Source organism: Dicentrarchus labrax, unplaced genomic scaffold (assembly GCF_905237075.1).
Source record: "Dicentrarchus labrax unplaced genomic scaffold, dlabrax2021, whole genome shotgun sequence".
NCBI classification, from domain to species: Eukaryota; Metazoa; Chordata; class Actinopteri; family Moronidae; genus Dicentrarchus; species Dicentrarchus labrax.
Genome location: NW_026136716.1, coordinates 10,134,790 through 10,153,728, shown reverse-complemented (window position 1 = coordinate 10,153,728; position 18,939 = coordinate 10,134,790). Strand labels below are relative to the sequence as shown.

At 41.6% G+C, this 18,939-nt stretch overlaps 1 protein-coding gene across 4 annotated transcripts in view; it reads right to left on the bottom strand.

Moving 5' to 3' along the window:
• The window catches only part of LOC127378689 (gamma-aminobutyric acid receptor subunit beta-3-like), a 64,699-nt gene that overhangs the window by 20,234 nt on the left and 25,526 nt on the right, over positions 1–18,939 (bottom strand). For 2 of the 4 annotated variants that reach the window (XM_051427832.1, XM_051427833.1), the window contains exons 3-6: positions 18,446–18,537; positions 18,228–18,295; positions 4,631–4,851; positions 532–614 (exon numbers count right to left, since the gene is read on the bottom strand). In XM_051427832.1, coding sequence (XP_051283792.1) covers positions 532–614; positions 4,631–4,851; positions 18,228–18,295; positions 18,446–18,537 — 464 coding nt within the window. Of the gene's footprint in view, positions 1–531; positions 615–4,630; positions 4,852–18,227; positions 18,296–18,445; positions 18,538–18,657; positions 18,790–18,939 lie in introns of those variants that run through there. The other 2 variants (XM_051427834.1, XM_051427835.1) reach the window with 2 other exon arrangements.

Below are 18,939 nucleotides of genomic sequence, written 5' to 3'. Positions count from 1 at the left end.
TTTGTACTGAGAACCAGAGATCTACTAAAGACACCTGTAACTGATCTCCCACCATCAATTTTACACATAAAAATCAACAACATAGTATCGAGCCTCTGAAAATAATTATCTGCTCTGTGGGTTTGGAGGAAGGAAATCTTGACAAATAACCCCTGAGGTCACAGGGTGATTTTAATTTGGGTTTGGAGACCACAATGGACCCTGTTGAGTAATGGAAAGTGAAGCTCCCAGTGTTTTTTGCTTCAATGATGTCCATTCTTTCCTCTAAATTGTACCTCTTGATTACCCCTTTAAAACATGCTGATGAATTCTGCCACTAGTCATAACTTTCATATAAGGTAAACCCTATTCTTCTGGTACCTGAGACAGATTTAAAAGAACTCCTACAGACCTGAAAATAAAAAAAAAGAACCAGGTTTTATATTGCTTTGCTCTAACAGTAAAATTTCACAAATGAGACCATGTCGGGTTTCTCCTCAGCCTGCGCAGTGTGCTGACAGTCGGTCCTAGAGGCATAAGATATCTACTCACAGCTCTCTATCTCCAGAGTGCAGTTCTGTTCGTCCAGGGGATACCTCCTGAGATCCATCATACACGCTGCTGTTGTAGTTATCCTGAAAAAGAAGACACAGATGGAGGGGGGATGGGGAGAGGATGTGAGAAAGAATATTTTAGCTGCTGTATGTGATTTACACAAATTGTATTGAAAGGAGGATGGATAGGAAGGTACTGTAGAAAGGATGGATTATCATATTTTCTGGCCCCTTTTGAATTGTTATCATAAAAACAGCAAAGCAGGTAAGTAGTTATTTAACAGGGAAGCATAAGGGACTGTGGGAATACAATTAGATCAAAGCATTAAGGTGATAGCTCTTGACTTTGTCTCATCATCTTTGAAGGAAACTAAATGTCCATTTGTCTCTACACTAAGTTCCTCAGTTGGCTTCATATTACTGGATACTATTGGCATTGTCATCCTAAAATAAGATTATAGCACCGCATCCAAGGTGAAATGCTGACTGCGTAACTGTATACATGATTACACTATAGATCACAGACAAACAGTCCTCACTCCTGTATATGAATCAATTCACGTCCCCCCTCAACCAAACTGGCTACCATCCATCCAGTGATTAAGTGGAAAAATACGCAAATAAAAAACATATCAAGGCAACGCATTTTGGCAGTATTTAGTGCCTGCTCATCTGAACTGGGTCATGACGAGGTATCCCTTTGTTTATTAGATGTATGAGCTCAAATGGCTGATAATCAGACAGTTAAAATAGGCAGCAAAGTGAAATGCAAATTCAAAATGATTTAGGCTAAGTCTGCCCTGATTAAAAGCCGGCTGCTTGGCAGTTAGCCACTGGATGTCTTCATTCAGTTAAGACTCAGATGAGGCCTGTGGAAACCCATTAGGTGATATTATTATACAGCTAAAATTACAATAACATAATATTGGGTCTGCAAGATATAGACGCATTGTAATGATTGTGACGCTGCAGTTTAAATATAGCTTGGATTTCCGATATACAATCAAACTTTGTATCAATAAAAATAGACTTAAATCTGTACATGCGGCAAACTTCAAAGAATAATAAACAGTAGAGCTGAAATAACAAGGCGATTAATTCATTAGTTGATGGAAAGAAAATGAACCGGCAACCACTTCTCTCTCTTCTTTCTTCAAAAGTGAATATCTGATATTAGTCTTGTATGGCATTAAATTGAGAAATCTTTTTGGGACTGTGGATTATGGAGTGAAAAATGTGTTCAATACTAAATAATTAAATAAGACATAATTAAATAAATCATCACATGGATAAATGATGTGAAACACATCAATGAACCGATATATTGGGAAATAATTTAATAAATTATGAAAACTCATTTTTAATTTATCATTACGAAGTGTTGCGTCATCATTCTTTCTCAAAAGTCTGTTTTTTTCATTTCTTTTTTTCACTGACTCATTTGATGTCGTCTAATGTAACCTTTATATTATAATAACTTTTAATGACACCAGTGATGTCAGCCATCTGCTAACAAGCTCAACAGCTGCTACAAAATTTAGCCTGTTAGCTCCTGTTAGCGGTAAAGTAATTCTGAATAAACCACCAATAAATAAATAAATATATAAATAATAATAAAAAATAAATAAAGGACACAGACAACGTTACTAACATTGGATCCTTTTATTGAGCTTAACAAGGCTGCACGTGCTACCTAACAACCTAGCCATAGCTCGCTATGCGGGGTCGTGAGCTTGGAACATTAGCTGGTTAATTGAGAGTAACCTTGGTTGCATTTTGGTTAAATATGTTCCTCAGCGAAAGACACACAACTCTGAAAAAGCAAAAGCAAAGTCTTTCTCTGTGGACGCTCTCGCCAGCCGGAGCTAGATGGTTTAGTTCGTGAGCTAGCTAGAGCGGCTCATGTGTAGCTAGCAGCTAGCGAGGGGACAACTCCACTGTTATGAAATATGAAATAAAACGTCATGAAGAAGATAGTTTTGGCGTATAAATATTGTGTGTGTAATGATTTTGCTGCTCTAGAGTTAATGATTAATCAATTGAGAAAAGAATCATTAGCTGCAGCCCTAATGAGCCTCACACATAAATATACAGTGTGTTCTTTAATACCGTGATAAGAATCTGTTAGTCAGCCTTACCTGACATACATTTATGTAACAGCTCACATCACAAACACCCCGTCACACATCACCCTCTCCCTTTGATCTCTTGAAAGCATTGAGAGGTCTATAAGTAGCCCACGAGGCCAAGTGCTATGAACTCCACTTGCATAATCAAGCATGGCTGTATGACTGTAAAGTATGAACGCTGACAGATACAAACACAAACATGCAAGAACGCGTGCAAACACACACACACACACACACACACACTCTCTTTTCGCTTTGCACTCTAATAATTCAAAGCATGCATCCATATTCATAGGTCACGCTAACTCTTCTGAACCTGTCTGTCGAAAAGATCAATGGAAATTCAAAACAAGGGCTTTATGAAACAAATATCAAACAACAGCTGCAAGCCTAACATTGCGTTATTGCACTTCCCAACCTGTTCAAACTTCTTTTCATGGGTGATCTCTGACTGCACCCTCACTCGCTTCAAAATCAAATGCCGGGGTGCCCTTGAGCACGATGCATAATCCTCTGGCTGCTCGGCAGCCAGCAGCACAGAACTGCCAAGTTCTCAGCTTGGGCAAGTGTGGTGCAGTAATAAGGCTTTAAACACATAGCGTTAACTTGACACTGGGAAACATTTGAGAACATTTTTGACCCTGAGATTCACTTTGTTGCTTGTTGTGGGGAGTGTTGCTCATTTGCATGGCCCAGAAATTGCACATTACCACAACATAAATAAGCTCATTTGCTGCACTATAGTGGGAAACACAGCATATAGCTGCATGTACAATCAGTTTAGAAGACATCTAAAATGGAGGCGCTGTATCTGTATTTTTCATACTGTAAACAAACGCCATGAAAAGACCCAAACCAACAATGTGTTAGTCCGTCTCTCAACACTTTCTGACTGGGAACCCCAAGGCTATTGGTAAATATTTAAAATCTGGTCACAAGTATATAGTTTTATTTGTGAAAAAAGGCTCAGTATTTTTCTAAAACAGTCGGGCACTCTAGTTTTTAGCAAGAGTTACTCAAACAGCGGGAGTATTTGTTGGGGACTACTTTCAGCTGCGGATAAATATTTTATAATATATTTGTTTTGGTGCTGTAGTAAGTGTTGTGGGATCAAATAAACTGCAGTGCCAGGGTTTATTGTAACGCAGGAACATGTCATTAACAGTGTGGCTCATTGGTGTGTTGTAATAGTTTTGGGTGAACAGTGGAGCTCCAAAGCAAAGAGGACTGTCATGGTTTTAGTTTAGTTTCTTCCTATTTCATTTTGCAATACTCCCCTCTCCTCTAGTGTCAGTAACTTCATTTCCTGTCTTTGTCTGTTTTCCCACCAGTTTTGATTGTCTTCCCTGCCCATATTAGTTTCACCTGTGTCTAATTACTGTATGCGTGTTCCTTTACCTCAGCTGCCAGTTTATTGTCACTGAAGCATCCCAGACTCCTCGTGTTTCCTGGATTCTTGCCTAGTTTTCCTTTACCCAGCCTCTCTCTTTTGGATTTTACCTGCTCCCTGTTGGATTTGTTTGCCTTCGTTGGACTGTTTCTCTGGTTTTGACCCTTGCCTGCCTCGCCATCCCGTAAGCATTGTTCTTTTACTTTTGTTAATTAAATCACTGTACTACTGCACAGCTCTGCCTCAGTCGTCTGCATTTGGGTCCAATTCTCCTGTCTAACTTGTTACACTGCTTGCACTAACTGTAACAGGAATACTTAGAGTATTCTGGTATTTGCATTGTCCTAAAATTTGTAGACAATTAGAATAATTCAGCATTTAGACTTGGTCGCTGCTGCTTGGTTAAAGAACAACACAAATGAAACTGATGAAAATAGAAAAGAGAGTTCAGATTTTTTTGGGGTCATAAAACGTAGCAGGAAAACTAAACATGCAGCACACAACGCCTACTCAGAAGCACCAGTGAACAAACATATTGACAAAAAGGCTATTTGTTTACAGCGCGAAGCAGAACCAACCTGAGGCCGTAGAGAACCGTTCCATCTGGATGCAGGCGGATCATTCGGTTTTTGACTGTGACTCCGTGGACGAAAGACTTCTTGTCGTTGAGGAAGTAGGTGTCGGGGACCCAGAGCTGATCAGCAACCCTGTTATCCAGGGTCAAGTTGAGAGGGATTCCTAAGTAGGCTAGACGCTTGTCCCTCCAGTACTGTTGGAAATACATGGTCAACGTGTAGTCCTATGAGACAAACAGAGGGAAACAAAGCAAGAATAGGTCACATCTGATAAAAGGCACTGAAAAAGCAACTGTAGACTTCATAAGCAACCTAAAATATTTGCTCTGCCCATTCCCCACTGTTAGTGCTCCTAATATTTATCTGACATGACACAGCATCCTGCAAGCTGGAAGCAGTGTGGGCCAACTGGTTCACATGCTGCAGCCAAATTCTCAGAAGTGCCTTTGCCCTTCCTTCTGGAATACAGTAACCCATACAGTTAGTGCCATTGTACAACAAGTGGGTGGGTGGGCTGAGTCATGTAGATGCAGCAAAATTTCATAGAAAATTCCACCTAATATATCAACTGTAGTGTGTTCCCAGTAGAGGCGCAGTGATTCACAAAGCCTCAGAATTGAACTGTCATGGCACCCAAAAGCTTTTTAAACATATGTTGCCTTTCATTTAATTCAAACAGGCCTACTCTTGAGATTTCCTTTTCTTTTTTTTTTCCTTTCAAAAATAAATAAATCATAAATCATTGTCCCCTCCTATTCAAGTGGCTGTTTAATGCAATTTTATACACCCATCTACTGTTGTTTTCTTTCCAGAGACCCAAATGTAAACACGTACGTTAAGTAAAACTTTATTGTACCATCCTCTGAGGTCATACCTAATTTGTTAGTCTAATAGGTATTTCCCCATTACCCAGAAGCAATCAAAATCAAAACAACTCAATCCCAAAGGCTCAATTGCAGTCCTGAGCTTTGGAGTTCTTTTATCACTTCCTGTAAAAGCAATGTTAGCTTTGTTAGCTTCTCAAGCTGGTCGTCAAAACAGGACTTTGTAGCTTTTGATAGAAAAAATAACACATTCTTCATATTGCATATGAAACACTGAATTAATGAGCATTAAAATACAACATTGTTCAATTAAATACGCTCAGTGTTCACTTGGTCTGGTATCTTATGGTGGCTAATATTAGCTGATGTTAGCAAACATTAAAGATGACACTGTTTTTTTGTTTATTTGTTTCCAGTTCCTGATTTGCTGTGATGACCTCACGTTCTGGGCTGCGAGTAATGATTACTCGGATTAATTATTAATCTACCAGTGATTTGTAGGGATGTTAAATATCGTTCTGTCGGTCCTGGAAAACGAATTACATTCCCATCAGCCCTCAGCTGGACTTTGTGTTAGGTCCTAATTAGCAAACATTAGCACGCTACAGGACTACACTAAGAAGGTGAAGCTCGTAAATACTGCCTGCTAATCGTCAGCATGTTAGCATTATGACTGTGAGCATGTTAGGATACTAGTGTTAGCATGGCACTGCTGTGACTATCATTAAAGCCTAGTAGAGCCTCTAGCATGGCTACAGACTCTTAGGCTACGTCCACACTTCAAGCCTTAGCGCTCCATTCGGATTTACTGCTCAGACCTGTTTTTTTTTTTTTTGTTGGTTGGTGTTAAATGTGGCCCGTATCCAATTCCAGTGTGAACGGGTCGCTGTCCTGAAGTGACCCGCATGGCGAATGTCAATCTAAAGTGACGCAAAAGTCACGTGAATTCTGATATGACTGTTCACACTGAGGCCACACAGCAGAAAATCTGACCTGTATCCAATCTGGATCACGTATTAAAAAATGGCCCACATCAGAATCTCGTCATATAAGTCACCTCAAACTGCTGAGCCAATTTGCCACCAGCTCAAACTACATTATCCAAATTACTGGTTTCCTTTTAAATCACTTAAGTGTTTGCAAACAGGAAAGTGCTCATGTAAGATTCTGACATTCTTTGTATCCTCTGCGTAACAAACCCTCGCCATCTGGCACCTAAGCCCAGCAAGTATTGGCAAGAGGTACTTTAAGTCCAGCCATGAGGATACAATTAGTCCTGTGAAATCAAACATTTTCAGGACGGTTGCGTAAGTAAATGTTTTTGTTTTGTCTCGATTCGAGTAGTATTTGACCAGAGCTAGGGGATAGATAGGGGACAGAGCCCCTCCCTCCTTCCTTCCACATCACATAATCCACTTAGCCAAGCTCACAGTCTCTCTTCTCTATTTCTGTTTTTATCTCAGTCTGTCTGCACCTCTCTCTCTCTCTCTCTCTCTCTCTCTCTCTCTCTCGGGCCATGCCATGATCTACCCTCTGCCCGCTGTGGCGTTGAAATGAAACCAGCCCGCACCATGCTGGCACCGACAAAGGGCACACATGTCTGTTGGTGCGGCAGTTTTCCCGTTCACGCCAAACACGAACAACGAATGCAGATTTTAAAAAAACGGCCGCCGCAATGAGCACGGCTTCCCAAAAATGTGCTTGAGTTGTTACATAACCAAAGTGGTTTTTTTGTCTTTTTGCATGCGCCATATCAACACTTGTGAATGCTTAGAAAACACTAGAGGGGTTCGCATTTTCATGAGAAAGCCAAAGAATAGAAGGAAATGCAGTTTCAGGCACTTGACTGCGTGTTAATTATTCATTCATTTTTTTATTTCTACTAATACTTCAGACTCAATACTTCAGTGAATGCGTTTTGGTTAGCACACGGATATGTGAACAGGGAAGATCTTAGTCAGCACAGGATCCAGATTGGTCACACAGCATGAGAAGGAAATCGCATTGGCACTGAGCCATAAATGTACAGAATGGTGGTGGAACCTTTTGGCTCGTTTGGTATCTGCAGCCCCTCGAACGATGGAGCCGTTCTGGCTGGGGCCCATCAGGTAGAATAGAATAAATTAATATTCAAGAGATCTGACATTAAGATACCAAGTACCCTTTTAAACTCATTTATGAAGCAAAAATGGCAAACATTTTCCATTTCTAGCTTCTCAAATGTGAGGATTTGCTGCTTTTTTCTGTTTTATATATAATAATTATTGAATATATTTGTATTTTGGAGAAATCATGAGCTGTGGGAATGTGACATGGTCATTTGTCACTGTCCTCTGCTGTTAAACTAAATGTTTTATCAATAGATTTTTTAAAATCAATAGATTGATCTATAGTGGAAATGATCGTTAGTTGCAGCCCTAAGGGGACACACACACACACACACACACACACCTGAAAAATCAGTACAACATGTTTGCTATGGTAAAAAAAAAAAAAACTGACTGGGTTACGAACCAGGAGACTGCCTGCTTTACTTTAAGGAGCTCTGTGAGCCTCTAGTTATTGATCTCCATTGCTTTATGGTTAACAGGTTAACTGCAGATGTGTTTGGAAATGTGCACTTAAAGCTCCTCCTGGCTGACACTTAAAGGGGCACGTCAGGAAAGGGTGCTTTAATTTCAACCACTCTATTTCTTTATCTTGCTGATAATGTGAGTCCCTCAACGTAACAGAACTGACACAATAAATGGCTGGAGTACTGGAGTTTAATTTTTGTTTCTACTCAGCATGAGTACAAAAGCTGTATAATATCTTCTCTGGCTCTGAAGCTCTCAAAGGTATGATAAAATAGAAAATGTAAGAACCCTGGACCATCTCTCGGGAGTCAGGATGTCTCGGCTTTAACTATGGCCCCTTGGTTTAAAATCAGTTTTTATGGTAGTGCAATATAACATAATACATCTTACATAAGGACCAACTTGACTCCTTTTACTTGAGTCCAGTGTCAAAAAGAACTTTTTAAGATCTGCATGAGTTGATGTTATGCTTAAATAATGCATATTTGTGCATTTCTAAGTAACTCTATGTTTAATCAAATGATCACATACTAATTGCCATATGGCACTGATTGGTTTCTGGGGCTGTAGGCGCAATATAATTAAGCTGCTTGTGTAGCTTGTTGTAGGAACTGCTCTCAATAGGTTTTTCAAAGTGGCACAATAAACACAGAGTGGGAGGAAGCGGGTGGCCCAAAAGCCCCTAGCAGGTTAACCCAGCCACAGTATAAGAGGGACAACTTTATCTCTATCTCGGACTGCATAGGATCTCCAGCTCTGGTGGATGAATACACTGTCACTCAGCTTCACGAGTAGCTCGAGAACGCGCAAACCTGTTGGACAAGTGATAAAAACACCTTTATATAGGTTGATATTCCTTTTTGAATAACTGGCTTGTATCAAGCTGTCATCATCCAGTGATGGCATGCAGTTCTGCTCCTTTTAAGCGATAAGAAAATAAATCCTTGTCAGTTTCCGGGATTTGGCGACATAAAGGGCAATAAGAGTTATCAGTCACAGTCCCATTAAAGCGGTCAATGTGGATTGATCACAGCATGTGGCGCAAATTAAATTTGCTGTAAGAATGAGTCCTGCAGACTTGGATTCCCCCTCTCCTCCATTACCACTGTAACTCAACCCTCCATCAATCCCTAACAAATGACTTATGTCTTACACACAGCCTTGTTTTGACCCTTATCACATCACTCCCCCTCCCTTCCTCCTTCTATCCCCGAGCGGCACCACGCTATGCATTTCCATCTCCCCCGCAAGTGTATCAGCAGGTGGGCAGCCCCGCCGAGCATCTACGCACACACACTCCTCGTAAAGACATGAATGATTTAAATTAACCATGTAGCCTGTACAAACACGCGGCCAAGGAATCCTCATCAATCTTTCATGGAGACAATCAGATTGAATTTCAGATGAGTGCAGCTTTGCATCACCTGCCCTGGAACTTGAGTTTTTTTTTTCTTTTATAAGGAGGTGGGCTCAGATTTTCCATGAACTAGGACTATGGATTATGAATTATTGACAACTCTCCCGTTTCCCACATCACACGAATTCCCAATGCACACAGCTTTACCACTGCTGTTTTGGTTATTAGCATATGTTTTCAGCAGAGATAATGACAGTGACCAGTGGAAATGATTTCCAAAAAGGTCCCAATTATTCAATTAACTCGACCGGATAATCACTTTCATTCAGGGTGTGTGAGAATTCAGATAAGCAGAGTTTTGGCTGTGAACTGACCCATATTCAATTTAATCTCCCCCTCTCTCTCTGCAGCGCTAGCATACCGACTGCTACGTTGTGATACCAGCAGTATCGAGGAAATATCCCGCTAACGTTGTTTGTCACACAGCATATGCTCTCTGTCCCCCCCCCCGCCCCTCCAGCAGCTAGCTCGTTCGCTACTGGACTGCAGCACGATGGGACTGAATAAGCAGACATGTGAAATAAGCTGGAAAAAAGAAAAGAATCATTATCATTAAATCTGAAACGATATCAAAGCAGGCTCAGCTCGATAGCGACATTAAAAATAAATGGCCGCGGCTCTGCGAGTTTTTCCCCGGCTAAACTTTCACATCTTGGCGCGGGGGTGAAAAACGATGATGCGATATGTAATCACCGTGTACTCCATATGAACCCCCTCCGTTAAAAGTCGAGCAATTTGAGTCACTTCGATGTAATTTCGGAGCTCTCCCTCGGGATGGCCCCGAGGCGGTATATCACCGCAGTGCGGGGGAATCCCTCAGCGGGTTCCTGTCACCCCCCCCTTCCTCCTCCTGCTGCTATAGAATGGTAAAAATAGCTCTGTCCCCTTATTGAGGAGCAAACATGGGGGAAGTGATTGAATTGGGCTTTTTTCCTCCAAATGACAGTGTTGGCCTTCAATATATAGGATCATTTCCTCACTGTCTAATGTTTCATGATGTATTGCCTCATAACGTGGAAAGAGGGAGAGGAAGACGGGGAACAAATGGTGAATGTACAAAGGTTATTCTCTTATGTGTACTGCAGCGTCACAATTGCTCTGTTCATATAACTCATTTTCCATTATTTTTGGTGTATATCGCATCCTTTCCCCTGAAGTTTTTTTCCCATTTAAATCTTTTTATCTTTTATAAATCATCCGATTTTTCAGTGTAATCTGCAATTTTGGACAATTATTTTAACTATTTTTTGACTCAGTGGTTACACTTGAGGTCCGGGCAAATGCAGGTTGCTCATTTTTTAATTTTAATTGAATGGTCCCAAAAGTGTGTCACATGCGCTGACAGTATATGATTAATGGATCTAGTTTCTAATGCAGGAGAGTCTTTAACTTGCATTCTTTGTAACGGCTCCAAAGGAATTATATTGAGTCTTACGGGGAAATGACCCGACTTCACACTTGAGTTATGAGCTCAGTAAACAGTTTCCTAATCAGTTTATGGTCTCAATCTCTAGTTTCAAGTCTTCTTCCGTACAGCATGATGTTCAAATGTAAAACAATGGGCCAAAAACTGGTTTCAGAAGAATTTTCTTTCGGAAAAACAAGAAACAGACAAAGTAAAAAACACAAGGTCATAAGAGTTTAAGTAGCATGTACAAATTTTCTCATAGCAATAAACGAAATTCCTGAGTGTCGGTTCAGACCTGTCTTATTATTCATGAGCAGACTTTCTCCACAGCAGGTTTGTACGGAGGTCGGTGTCAAGATTAACACCCTCCATTGCACTGTATAAGTTAATATTTTAGCATCTAACTTTATGTCAACCGGTTCCGTCTTCATTTCGGTCTGTTCTGTGCTGCTCTGAAACGTCAACTGAACGCCAGACAGATTAACAACTTAAAGTTTCGACAAGTTTTTTTTTTTTTTTTTTTTATGCTCATGATCAAACCCGCACTTTCTCATGAACAGGCGCCATTCTTCAGGCTGAAACCAGCGAATGACAGTTCACGGAATTTACTGAACCCGAATTGGACAGTCAAGGCTTGGAAATGCCTCAACGTGGTATAAGCTTTAAGTATCCGCTAAACCAGGGGTTCCAAAACTATTCAGCCCCTTCAAACAAAGGCACCTTTTCACATGTTGCATGTTTTTAATCAGATCTTCATTCTCAGAGTTCTATACATGAATAGTTGTTCGATGTCTGGTGTTTTTGTGTGAATTACTGGCTAATATGACTTCTTCAAAGATTAGAAAAATGCTAACTTTTTGCTGTAGAAATGTTATCTTTTCTGCTTTCCTATTGTGTTAATCATCCTGAGATTTATCCTGCGACGAACTGCTGCACTACAATTTATCCTGTTTATAAGCTATTATCATCTGCGTAGCTCCTGCAAGTCTCTCTAACCACATTTCCTGTCATCTCCCTACAAATGACTGTAATAAAAGCATAAAATGCATAAAAAACAACCTCAATATTTGGACTCACTAATAAAACAATAATAGACATTAATATGGCAGGCTTGAATTATCCGCCTTAGCCCAAGGGTGTGGTGTTTCTCCATTTTACTCCTGCGGGGGTTTTTCTCCCCCCTTAAACCTCATATCTGCAGTATTCATTACAGTAAGTAGAATCGGACTGTTGACTAATGACCTTTTCAGTAACCCCCATCATAAATCCAGTTCATAGTTTACCTGCCCCCTTTTTTATCGGCTACAGCGGCCACTTACGTGGCACCGAGATGGGAAACGAGGCCGGCGCCTATTAATGTTAAATCCCCCAGACCAATAAGTGCAGTGTCTTTTAAAGGTGCATGCAGCTCGGAGGCTATTAACATGACAGGACTGTAGAGTTGGAACCAGTAGAACGGGTAATCTCTCCCCCCCTTTCAGTTCACGCGTGGGTTCAATGGGTTGGCACGGCAAACCAGGAAGTGCCCGCTCTGCTTATTCGAAATCTTTGCGATCATCACTTCATCCTACAGCGCTCTCTCTCCCGAGGCCAATTACATTCCATCAGGCAGGAAGCCGGATGCCGGATAAAAGACATGGGGGTATACAGAGCCACAGAGAAGAGAGACGCTTCTTTTTTTTTTTTTTTGCATAGCTGGAAGACCTATATAAGATAATTAGGGTGACATAGTTTGTGCATTGGCAACATCTGGTTCCAAGATACATTTTTTGGCAGGAGTGTACAGTATGCAGGTGTGGTTACCTTGGTGGGTAGGGTCAGACCAGGTTGTGTATTTTAAACTTAATTATTAACCTTATCACCTAATAAAGTCATCCTGATATGCCTTTGGGCAGAAATCTAAATGCACCTATACATTCAAATAACCCTAGAAATGGAAAAAACGGTAGTCTAAGGGCTTGTGGTGCTAGTGTGTTTTCTGCAAACAAATAAATCAAAAATCAAAAAAACAAACCAGGCAACAGGAGCATTTGGAGAAAGAGAGATCTTTTCACCTCTCCATAATGACAGCTTTTTTTTTTTTCTTTCTGACACCCACACGCAGCCGTGGGTGTACGGATGACTAGCTTGTTCAGCCTGTTACTGCAACTACATTCACAGAGCAAACTCTGACCAGCTCCCTGTGCGAGGAGCTCTACCTTCATTGTGCCGTGATTGAATTTCCCAAAATTACAATCACTCTCACGAGGCACAGATAATGGACCCGGAATAAAGGCCCAGATGGCTCTTACTGCAGAGAATCGCACCTGTTTATCCATTTTTTTGCGAGAGGAGGTCATGATAATGAAAACACGCCTACACGCGTTGCCCTTATTATGCTCTTAAACTTTCTTAATAGCAATATTTCATAACATTTTAAATGGAGGCAAACACTCTGCTGTAGTATATTCAGATGATACTTCCATTTCCACCTCCAAACCATACATTAAACCAATTGTCCAACATAAAAAAAAAGCTTTTAAAACTCCCCTCTCTGAGTGGGATTGCAAAACAGCACTTACAAGCGACACTTCTTTTGTCAAAGCGATCCGTTCCTAAGTGTACGACTAGTTTCCAAGTAAGCACTGCCTCAGCGCACACATAATCTAGTTTGCCTTGCTCTGATCTTGTCCTAGTATGTGTTTCTCATCAGCGGAGGCCCCCGGCACACCACAAACAAACCTCAGAGGTAATTAGTGTGCCTTTCTCTGTCACTTCAGCATCTGCCAGTGCAGGAGCTCCGCGCTCCGCGAAGGCGTCGGAGTGGCTGACTCAGTCAACCTGCCCTGCCAGGTGGATTCTTGGGACGAGCCAGATGCCGTGTTCACTCGCTGTCTCGATCCGCTACCACCTCCTCTCTCTGCCTCTTTCCTTTTGCCTGGATTTCTTACATCTTTGGATCCCATCGCTTTCTCTGCTCTATTCTCTTTCGCTCAGTCACTCAATAAATCTTTAGCTCTTATAGTTCTCCGCTCCCTTTCATGTCTCGGGGTCTGTTGATCTGCCGATTGCCAGAGTGTTCCGCCAACCTTTGACTCTTGTAGGGGTTGATGAAATGAACTCTCACTGCGAATCAAATAAAACATGGAGGAGTGGACTGCAATAGTGTGGAGCAGCAAACAGCAAACACTTTGGAAGTTATCATCAATAAGGGACTGTACACAAATTATTGGAGTGGGGATTGAGGGTTGAGTCTCATATTTGACTTTTTAAAAAGCATGTTTCTTGTAATCTTATTTGAACCTTAATATGTTAAAGGGAAGTTCCATCAATTTGACATATCAAAGTCTGTTTACATTGGGGAGTACTACTGCATATATGTAGCTCTGGAGGCAAAAATCTGATAAAATGCTTCAAGTGAAGCTGAAATCTGATTAATTGCAAGTGATGTCAGTGTCGGGTGGGTCTAAAAAAAACAGAGTTGTGGAGTTAGAAAAAAGTGAAGTTAAAGACTTCTTTAGCTTGCTCCTCATCTCTGCTTGAGGCAAGCGGCTCGAGGCTACATTAGCTGTTAGCTACCATAACGCACTCGAATCTCTGACCCAACTGTTAGTCAAGTTGCATTGTGGGTGATGTAAGCACCAGGCTGCTTTGACTCTTCTTCCTTTTTTTTTAAACATTGTGAGCATGTTGGTGTTATAGAACTGGTGTTGAGTCAGTGGAGAACTCTTTTTAACTGAATCATTTTTTACAATAGTGAGCAATAGAGTTTTACTTTCTGTTATGATGCAGACTTTTGTTTAGTTAGTTTAATTAATCATGAATGGGGAAGGCTAAAATATACATTTGGAATGATAAAAATGAAATGGCCCCTCTCTGCTCTCTCAAATCTCAAAAAAAGTAAAAAGAAAATGTACCTATTTTTCACCTCCCCTCCCCACTAATAATTTGTGTACAGTCCCTTATATAATATACTTGTACACTTTAAACCTGCATAGACTATTTGAGGATATGCATGTTTGTTTCCAACCCATTACACGCATCAATCAGTCCTCTCTAAAACAGACTTCACACGCATGCATGCACACGTATATTGCCTCGTAATGTCTGCAAGGACATTCTATTGACTCACACTCATTTGCCACCCCTTCACCTCAACCTTAACCCCCAGACTCGATTAGCCCTTTGCACTCATTTATCTGAAACTCTAACATCTAATATTCTTTGCCGTTAACATTATACCTCACTACTACCACCTCTGAAAAATGACCCTTCAATTTTGTCTTGTTGTTCTACAAGAAGAGAGTTTGGATATCAGAATCCCACGCTAAAGCTGCAACACGGGGACCTTAACTCACAAACCTCAGGCACTTTACATGCTTGTGTTCTATAATACAGTGTTGTGTCATTCTGTTTTTTCTCTTTGCATGGGAGGGAACGTCACATCAAGCTTAATATTTGGCAGTATTGTTTCGCAAATCTGTGCTCCTTGTAGAGCAAGCTGCGATAGGATCCAGGCCTCATTTCAGCATAGCGAGCCGATAAATCCTCAACTTTTAAAACTTGTCTCCCAATTATGCCTGTGGGTCATTCCACCAGGCTGGTGAAGTAGATTTAGTAGCAGAAGTTTTATTGAAATGAATGCCTAACAACTTGAAAATAGTCTCTCTCTTTTTTTCTTTTTTTTTAAATAAAAGAAATAGAGAGTGCAGCATTTATCGGGGCTGTGCTGTTTATAGTGTTGCTCAGTGGATAAAGCAAAGCACTGTCACTGTCAGAACAAAAGCACTCATTATCTATTTCCTGCTGGACACATCCCCCATGCTAAAACCGCAGACTGTCCCCGGCATTGGATGAAAAGCACGCACCAAATGTCAAACGCTGGTGCAAAAATAACAAAACAGCTTGACCGGTCTTGTTTTGGCTTCAACACTGGACGACTGCCACGAATTGTCCCTCCTTAACAAGCGCAGACGCACATGTGCAGTCCCCCGGTGCACTGGTGGTGGCGATGAGAAATGGAGCTAATTAATTATCAGTTTAAGTGTGATCTCAGCTGTCTGATTCCCCCGGTTGATCAGCTGCCTTTGTGTGCTCTTCGGAGAATAGCCTAGCTGGCTTGCTGGTTAATGTTAGCAGATGAACTGTTGGCAAACAAAGCTCATAGCATGGATCATTGAGCCTCAGCTAAAACCAGTCGGGTTCACTGTAAAATATGTTATTATTTCAAACATGTATAAGATTTAGCTTCACTTTTTCACCTTTTTGTAACAACTTGAAAGCATGTTTCTCTTCTTGTTCCTTCTTCACTGTGCAGAATGTTTTGGGTTTTTTTTCAGTTTGGAAGCTAATCCCGGTCCAGTATCCAAGCTTCTACATCACACTTGTATGAATTAAAGCCACCAGTGCACATCCACTGAGAAGGGACTTTACAGGGAAGTAGGAGACATCTTGTGTCCAGCAGGAAAAAGTCAGACTATTTGTATATATGTCTTGTTCTACCACATAGAACATAAAACATGGAGGTTACGAAACATATAACACACTCACAGAGATAAAGAATGATCTCTAATAAATGGAGGATAATCAAGGATCACAAAGCACAAGGTCAAAAGTATAAAGCAAGGCTGATGGAACAACAGTTCAAATACACTGTAATAAATGACAGAAAATAGTCCACGTTGCTTTTGTTTTTAGTCCGAAACCTCCAAATCATCAACTTACTAGAAGTTTCACCCTGCCTTCCCAAGCACGAAGGAGAAACTACGGTGGCCGCGAAACGTGCAAATAAAAACTCAAAAGAGCTCAAGCCTGCGTTTGGTTTGTTCATTCTGAGCCGAATCTCTACATGAAAAACGCCTCATTCTACCGTAACAGTTCCTAATTTCAGCTGATTATACACTAATGGAAACACATCTATAAACATTGTATTCCATTTCTTACTTCCCACTAAAGATATTTAGCAAAATAAAGTGTATAACTGTAATTTCTAGGAGACAAGGTTTCTTTGTGGGTGTCTCGGAATGTCAAAGGACACGGAGCTTTTTGTTTCAACCCGGAGTCAAAGCCAGGAGTCACCTGGTAAAGAAATGATTGAACCATTAGTATTGATCAACACCCTCCCACACACACACACACACACACACACAAACACACCTCCCACCAGATAAATGATGATCATTTACTAATATGCTGCAGTAAAAATCTAGCCTTTTCCCTCCTGGTCAATAAGGAACAGACATTATGGGTGTGAAATGATGCTCTGTACACTTTTGATGATGCTTGAGTTGATGGAGTGCCCATATAGAGGTCGAAGTGTAAACTGCCGCATCCTGACCGACCTGAATTTGACTCTTCGCCGGCCCGGGGCCGGACTGCGTTGTTGTAAAAGCAAATGGGGGCTCAAGCAGCCATCGTATCTAATAAAGGTCATAATGTTAACACCTACACAGGCAATGGGCTGTGAAGCGTGCGCTAAGAGCAGAGGTGTTGATCTGGAATCGGCGACCGTGGCTTGCGGGTTTCAAAAGCCCGGATCCAAACCAGTAACGAGCAACCTGAACAGGCCATTCGATCTGGTGCTGGAGTCTTTTTAAAATCAGATTCCTCTGCAAAAGAATTGAAAATGTGGCCAGACGGTGCCGAGGCAATTTGGGTCATCCGTCGGCTGATATTTTAAGATAGAATAGCCTGAAGTTACTTTCCGGGCGTGTGGGTACACGTGGTCAACGCTGGGCGAGCGGAATCCGGCTCACAGAATTAGCAAATCCAATCAGAGCCTCCCTGATAGCTGTCTAGCTCAGAGGTCCTCCTGGGAGGAACACTGTGGCTCCAGAGGTTAACAAGCAGAGCAAAGTGAGAGCTAACGGGTTGCTCTGGCTGTCGGCTGCAAAGGATTTAAACCGAGAGTGGCGAGCATTATCAGTTCAGCATGTTCTCCTTTTCTTTTTTTTTTTGTTTTTATGCTCTGTGTATTGCATATGCATTGTGTGTGGACTGTATTGATTGTAAAACCACTGTCGCAGCTTTAATCCGTCCTCTAAGTGAGTGCCGTCTGAGGCTCAAGCGCAGTCGGAAACAGGAGCAGGAGGCCATATTATGTTTTTCTTTACGCCCATAAGCTTTCTGTGCATGTAAGGTAACACTGTGCTGGCCAGCGTGCGAGATAAAGATGTTTTATTGCTTACAGGAAACCCAGCCCATCCATCTCGGCATCCCATAATGGCCAGAGAGAGAGAGAGAGAGAGGGGTGGGAAAAACTGGGTTTACATCAGCACTTCTTTACAGCAAAGGGAGAAAGGAAATGAAGATGTATGGGTGCCAGAGTGTGAAGGGGGGGGCTGCAGTTGGGTAAACACACAGAAAACAGACATTTTAATGTGAAACATTCACTCACCATGTTGACTTCTGACACCATGTCTATGCTGGCCACGTCTATGCTCATCCCGACTGCAACTGGGGCCCCTGGAAGAGGTTAAACAGCAGAGTATGGATATAGGCCTACACCGCTACACCTGACCACAACACTGCGAATGGCGCCAAAAATAAAGCTGCCTACAGGCGCGAGGGGGACAATGGAGGGGCTTTTTTTTTTTTTTTGGACGGCGAACGTACCTCCAAAGTCCGGCCTCAGTCGGATATCATATCCCTTCAGTAGTTTATCCACCGTCTCCTTCACGAAAGACATGTTGCCCGGTTCGTTGACGCTAAAAGGAGAGGACAGAAGAGAGAGAGAGAGAGAGAGAGAGGGGGAGAGAAACAATCACCTTGGCCCCCTTGAATCAATCAGCCGGGGCGATAACCTTGACTTCACTAAAGGCACTCACCTTTTCGCGCAACACACAATCGAACCGACAACCAGTGCGGAAAAGACGCGGAATTGACGAACCCTGTGCAAAGCAAACATCACCTCCTTTTCTTTTTCTCCCCCCACCCACCCCCTATTTTTTTTTTTTTTTTTTTCTTTTCGTTGTTTACAACAACAACAGCGAAGAGCTCTCTCTCTCTCTTCCCCCCCAAAAAAAAAAAAAAAAAAAAATCAACAGTCGAGACGGTTCCGGACGCTCCTCATATCAGAGTAAATCCATTGATTGCATAAAAGGAGAAAG